Below are 6,757 nucleotides of genomic sequence, written 5' to 3' on the forward strand. Positions count from 1 at the left end.
CTAAGATCTAGGCACGATCATGATTTCAAGCTCGATTACACTCCCTATAGCGCCATCTAGCGCACTGCACAAGAAGTGTAATCAAGCTTGAAATCATGATCGTGACACCGCAATGGCAAGATGTACAGTGAAAGTTATTTTTTGGTCTGTTCTCATCCAAAATTGATTGGATCACTTCAGAAGACATTGATTAAACCACTGGAGTCTTATGGATCATCTTTATGCTCCCCTTTTTGGAGCTTCAAAGTCCTGGTCACCATTCACTTGCATTGTATGGACCAACAGAGCTGAGATATTCTTCTACAAATCTTCATTTGTGTTCAGCAGAAGAAAGAAAGTCATATACATCTGGGATGGCATGAGGGTGAGTAAATGATGAGAGAATTTTCATTTTGGGGTGAACTATCTCTTTAATCAATTGAGTAAAGTCAACTTATTAAGGATTTCAGTATAGCCCAGTGTAGTTTTACAACTATGACACTCAAACATGTTGTCTTGGTACAGAGAACACTAGGTTTTGGTGTGTTTTATACATAAAACAAGTGAGATCACAGTGTTACCACTATATGATGAAGTGATCTCCTCCAGTGGACCTCTCGGTCTCTTCTGATTTTCTATCTTTTCACCAGAGAGCTGAAAAACAGGTTCAACATGGCTAAAGTGAAGCCATGACAATCGTATTAATTTATCAAGTACTCATCGTCGGTTTATTCTTAAAATGTAGATTTGTTTTCTTACACTCAGTAAATCAAACCGTGTCGAGTGTTTTGAATTTCCGCGTGCTCTCTGCGCATGCGCACTACACCGAGGTCAGACCCCAGGGCCCTCCAGTGGCCTGATGACGATGTGTTATGAAACATAATGATTTACTGAATATTTGCACAAATTTACACGATACTATTTTATATTACATAATTAATCATATTATTAATCATAATTATTTTATAAGATAATTCATAATATATAAACATTGTATTATAATATCCATGTCTACACCACCATATTCTACATCAATGATTATAATGAAATTATTTTTGTTCAAGGCTCCACAATAATAATGGGTCAGTGTGAGAGAGTTAACAGAACTGTTACTTAGACTTTTTCATCTTGTATGTGCATGCATATCGTGCAAACGTAAAATATTTGTTTTTCTTTAAGGGATGTTTTGAATATTGTTGTTGCAATTCTGCTGACCAAGGTAAAAGTTGTCTAACTTGATAACACCGATGAGAGTTTGCAATAGTGATTGACTTATGTTCTCTGATTCTGATTTTGACATTACAGCGGTCTAATTTCTACTATTGCAAACTAAAGCATCTAAATTTGTTTATAATAAAAATGTTTAATATTTAATGAAAAATATATTTTAGTTTCTGATACACACATACACACAAAATATACTGCTAAAAATAAAAATGCAATAAATTACAAATTTTTTTTTTAGTGTGTTTAGCCACTGAAAATGTTGGCAGGCAAGGAGAAATCTAAACTACTGGTATATTTTTTTACCTTCTGAGAGTATAGAACAGAGAACAAAATGTTTATGAAGTTCCTTTTTTGAGGTGCAGTTGCATAATGGTTATTCGATTTTTTTTGTAATAGATAAGTATAGACTTGCTCTTCAAGACAGTCTAGTAAGAAGGCAACATCTCCAAGGTCAGTGACAACAAATGTAATTTAAAGAGTTCATATGGCTGCTTATTCCTCATGACATTCTGAAATAATCAACAAGATTCTTCGGGTAAAACGTCTTTTAATAACCAAAGAATCGAAACACAGTTAAGTTCAAGTTACAGAAATCAATATTAACCTGAAACATTTTTCAAAGACAGCATTTGGATTTCTGCAGTGAAAACATAGTAGCCCATTCCCAAGAAGAGACAGGCTCTCTGAAGTCTATTAAACTCACATTAGTACAGTACAAATCGTAACAACAGAAACACAAATGTCAGGAGGACACATGGTTAGCTTGTTTCACATCATCAATCTACATACGCCTTTTAATTCGAAGACAGTTTTGCTGAAGCAAAATGTTCTTGAAACGATTTGAAAAAGCTTCACATGCAAGATGCAAAAAAAGTAACGTGTAAAAATAAAATCCATAAAACTGGCCCTATGACCTTCATACTTTTCATCAGTTTAACCACTGACAAGAATTCTTTGTGACTCACTGTGGTGATTTGACAAACAACTTGTACTAAAATAGTGCAAAGTGAAAAAGTCTTCATAGCAAAGGCCACGAAATCCCAGAACCAGGACAAATCAAACTGCTGAAACAAAAAACACTCTGCAGAAAGTATCGAGTGTGCTAAATGAATGTAAACCTTAGGCTACAACTTACAGACTTAATGCATGGAGCAATGTAAAATGAACATGACACAGAACAGAGATAACATGCTATTGAATAAATAGCGTGTGCGTAAATAATCGCTAATGTTTATGATTCAACCATTGTGAAAGATGCACCTAAATGACCACTTCGTTGAATTGTTTCAAGATGAACACAATGTAACTATGATGAAATATTTGCAAACATTTGTTTATGGTTAAATATATCTACAAAAAAAAGCTTATGCACAGGAACAGTTCTTTAAAACTACACTGTAATAAAAAAGGGGTGAGGTATAAGAACATGTGCTCAAAAGGTAATTGGCCTAAATTTCTGATCATCTGTCAGTATGTTAGCTGTATCTGCTGCTTGCTGGATAACATGGACAAATCTAGTTTTATATTTGCCTTCACATTGTGTGACTTTTTTTAAAAGTGAGTCGCCGAATTCTAGCAATTGCTTGCATTCACTTTTTCAAAACACAATGCTTTTGCTTACTCACAGACAGGTCACCTGTACGTATTTTGAGGCCCAAAAAAGTGTAAGCACTGGATCAAATAAAACTGCCTTCAAAATAAAACTGCCTTCAAAACCATAATGACCAAAATCACATATTGCACAACAATAAAACACCATTCTTCAAACTAAATTTCTTGGTCAAACTTTAAAATCATTTATTATGAGATGCTTTGTTGAAGTTCTGGTTAAAGTAAATCACTGTGACAGTAATGTCATCACGGTACATGCGTGCCAGGTCACTAGGCAAAGCCAGCATGGTGGCCAGCCCTTCCTGGTCCATCTCTCCATACTCATTTGTGCCTAGCGCATGGCGAATCAAATGCGTGGCTGCGTTTAGATCTAGAGCGGGTGTTGCCCTGGCCCGTCGGCGCAGCAGCAGCTGGTGCATTTGCCCCAAGTTAAGCTGGCTGGCTGAGACCGGTGCCTGCAGGTGAATACCTGTCAGGTGTTCCGCCACCAGCCTGACCGCCTCCTCATTGTTCATCTCGTCCCAAAGACCATCGGAGGCCAGGATCAGAAATCGGTCCTGCGGTCGCAGGCGGTGGTAAGTGACTTCAGGTGTGACTTCCAAGTAAGGTGGAGTAAGGTAATTGGGTGGAGCATATTGATAAAGATTCAATGCTTCTAAATCTGAGTCTCCATTCTCCAACACACTCTGCTGTAGCTCTCGACTCCACTTGAAGCGCACATCTCCAAATGCGCGCAATGGCATTAGCACGCCAAGCAGCCTGTCATCTAAGATTACAGTTTGGCTCTCGCTGGCCGGATGCTGGCACAATACCCGCTCCACCTCGGCTGCATTGGTGGCATTATGGTCCTGCGTGAGTGGCAAAGCACTCCAGCTCCCATCATCCTCTTGGACGCCCAATACAGCTCGGCAATCCCCTGCATTCGCAACATGTACGCCTTCTGGTCCCACGTGGGCAACGCAAGCAGTGCAACCAGCGAAAGCAGCCTGGATGGCTGTGCTGCGCATGAGGTCATTTGCCAGTGGCACTTGCGCCTCCAAGGAAAGATCTGTATCTAACCGCTGGAATGCGTATGTGAGTGCATCCACAGGGCTCATGCCATAACCGTGTTCTTCACTCGCCAGAAGCTCCTGCCAGTAAACACGCAAATGACTGACGTAGAGCGCTGCGGACTCTCTATAGTTATAGTCATTGTGGTTCTTGTACCATTGCAGAATCGGCGGCACCGGACGTAAAGTCTCCATGGCGGCCTCCAGATCCTCCAGGACAGATTCTGACATCATCGCCACAGAGATGTAATAAGGTAGCCGCTCGCTGACCGCTTGAGCACATGCATGCCCGCCATGTCCGTCAAACACGCCAAACAGCATGCCGCGAGTCTGCAGGCAGCTGGCGCTACTGCGCCGGTCCTCTAGTGGAGTATTGGCTGCAAGTTGGTTGCTCTCAAATCTCAGCACAGGGCTGGGACCACCACGTCCATCAAACTCTGGAATGCGGACAGATTGCTCATTAGCACGCAGAACTGCATTGATCTGGAGCCGGCTCAGCTGGAAGTCCAGTTCACTTCTAGGAGCACAGAATGCATTTTCACCTTCCTGCCCCGAGGTTCCATCTGATCTACCATAACGGGAGGAGAAGCCCCGAGTATGAGAGGCAAACAGGCAGGTTCTACACAGCACAGCAGGTAAAACATACTGACAGTCGGCCAAGAAACTGGACAGATGTCTTCCACCTGCGTAAAAGAGGAGCCTTGAACACAAATACCCAGACATTACTGCCTGGATGCAGTGACCGAAGCAATCTACAACTCCAGCATCTGAAAATACAACGTAAAATCATGATATTTAGTATACAGGCAGTCTTGAGATGTTCAGTGATGAATACATTTGTCTGAAGACATACTAAAAATGCACAGCAACAATTTTGCATATTAAAAGTTATAGAAACAGGTGTTTTAAAAGCCCTTGTCAATCAGGGTCAGAAATTAAGGTGAGGCTTAGGGGAAAAAAAACACTACCAAAAATTACAAAAATGCCCCTGAAATTCAAAATGTGGGGGCAGAAAATGCTTTTGTAATTAACTCTTCTGTTTTTTTGTAACATCTGATATAGTTCGTCTTAATATTCTATAATAGTCCTAGTTATACATATAATGGCATACATATGAATTGATATCTAATTAATTCTAAGGGTAAGAGGTAATAAATCCTCAGTTTTGAGAAATTATATGAATAAATTGATTAAATTGATGTACACAGAAGAGATACAACTTATGTTTTAAATGGCTTTAAAAAATTTGCCAAACGGGGAGCCATTATGGTCTTAAATGCTTATGGCTTTGCCTTGTGCATATATATTTGGTAATAAACAGGCCTTGTTTTGTAAACTGGCACTTTTATATTAATTTAACAAAGCATTTTGTGATTTGGAAACAGTTCTCTTAACCCTTGTGCGACCTTCGGGATCATTTTTGTCTTTAATTTTTTTTTTTTCTTCAATCATTTTGGCTGTGTTAATGCCAGCGGCATAAATTTAGCCAAAGGTGTGTATTTTTGGGGGAATTTTGATATTTCAACCTCAGTTCCTATAATACATCTATAATACACTGTGCACACAATATAGTTACACTCAGGACCTTCAGGACAAAAATATCCCCATTGAAACCCATTAAAACTGCTAAATTTGATCCCAGTGCCATTAAAGTATAAAATCATGAATTCTATGATATTATGCTTTCATTTCGGAGCCCTGGCTTCAAAATTCAAATTTTTAATATTTTCCACCAGATGGCTCCATTTTCCTCATGTTTCGCCTATGGAGCAAATACATGCTTTTCCCCTATTCTCTGTTTGCTGTATTATAGAGCACTGCAGGCCAACTGAATAAATAATGCAGATAAAATTGTGTGGGTGTGTTGGTATGGATGTCAGACTGTGTTTTGTATGTGTGTATTGAGAAATTTGTGTGTGTGTGTAAAAAACAACAGTGGCATTATGTAAACAAACTGGCATTTAAAGGGTTCAAATCCTGAAAATGAATGAATATTTGGTAGTTATGAGTCAGGACTGATATTGGTTAAAAAAAATAACTCATTGAAAGTTGAAAATAATATTAATATATAATATTATTATGGCAGCTATTTGACGCAGACATTTTTGTCCTCTAAGAACCTCTGAGTAACTTTTTTAAATTTACACACAAGGTTTAAGTTCGATGAAGACGAATGAGAAACACTGAGTGAAATACTGCAATGTATCATAGTTTTGATTGGCAATAATATCGTATCGTGACCTAGATATCGTTATTATATCGTATCGATAGTTATCTAGTGATTCCCACCCCTATTAAACATCACGACTTTCTTATATATGTAAAGGTAAAAATGCACTCAAAATCATACAGTATATAACAGTTTACTTTTAAACCTTAATTTAAGATTGATGTCCAAAAACCATGCTAGCTTTAGATGCTAACATATTGGCTTTCCATGTAAAATAGTCAACGTGCCAATTCAAATGAAAAACAATATGTATATATCTTTTGCTCAAGAGTTATGTTGTCAAACACGGCGAATAAACGGTGAGCAAATTCCCATAAAAAGCATTATAACTGCTTTAAAATGAATAGATGTTGGCTCGAATACAGCCACATACCTGTCAGTGCTCGCTATCATGTTCTTCTTCTGCTTTCAGTAATCATATGGACATTGCAGCTCACAGCGCCGCCTACACGCTGATCCTCAAATATTCACACAATTTATTATCAATATATACATATTTTTTTCAATATGTATTATTATCTATATATAGTCAAATAAATAAAAATAAATAAATAATCACTAATTAAAATACACGATTAATTACGCAATCGCACAAACGCACTTCACGAGCTATAAATGGTTGTGAGAGCGGGAACTTCCGTCACTATAACGGTCTCCTAAA

At 38.3% G+C, this 6,757-nt stretch overlaps 1 protein-coding gene across 1 annotated transcript; it reads right to left on the reverse strand.

The window, feature by feature from the left end:
* Positions 1–1,742: 1,742 nt before the first annotated feature.
* On the reverse strand, positions 1,743–6,516 carry pdp2 (putative pyruvate dehydrogenase phosphatase isoenzyme 2). The gene is made up of 2 exons (XM_051656235.1): positions 6,470–6,516; positions 1,743–4,633 (listed from the first exon to the last, which is right to left on the reverse strand). Exon 2 carries the CDS (start codon positions 4,587–4,589, stop codon positions 3,000–3,002), a length of 1,590 nt encoding a protein of 529 aa, XP_051512195.1. The 5' UTR covers positions 4,590–4,633; positions 6,470–6,516; the 3' UTR covers positions 1,743–2,999.
* Positions 6,517–6,757: the final 241 nt, after the last annotated feature.

This window comes from Myxocyprinus asiaticus, chromosome 26, assembly GCF_019703515.2.
Source record: "Myxocyprinus asiaticus isolate MX2 ecotype Aquarium Trade chromosome 26, UBuf_Myxa_2, whole genome shotgun sequence".
Lineage (NCBI taxonomy): Eukaryota > Metazoa > Chordata > Actinopteri > Cypriniformes > Catostomidae > Myxocyprinus > Myxocyprinus asiaticus.

Excerpts from the sequence above, each read along its gene's own strand:
- pdp2 (XM_051656235.1), bottom strand. The coding sequence starts at position 4,589 with ATGTCTGGGTATTTGTGTTCAAGGCTCCTCTTTTACGCAGGTGGAAGA.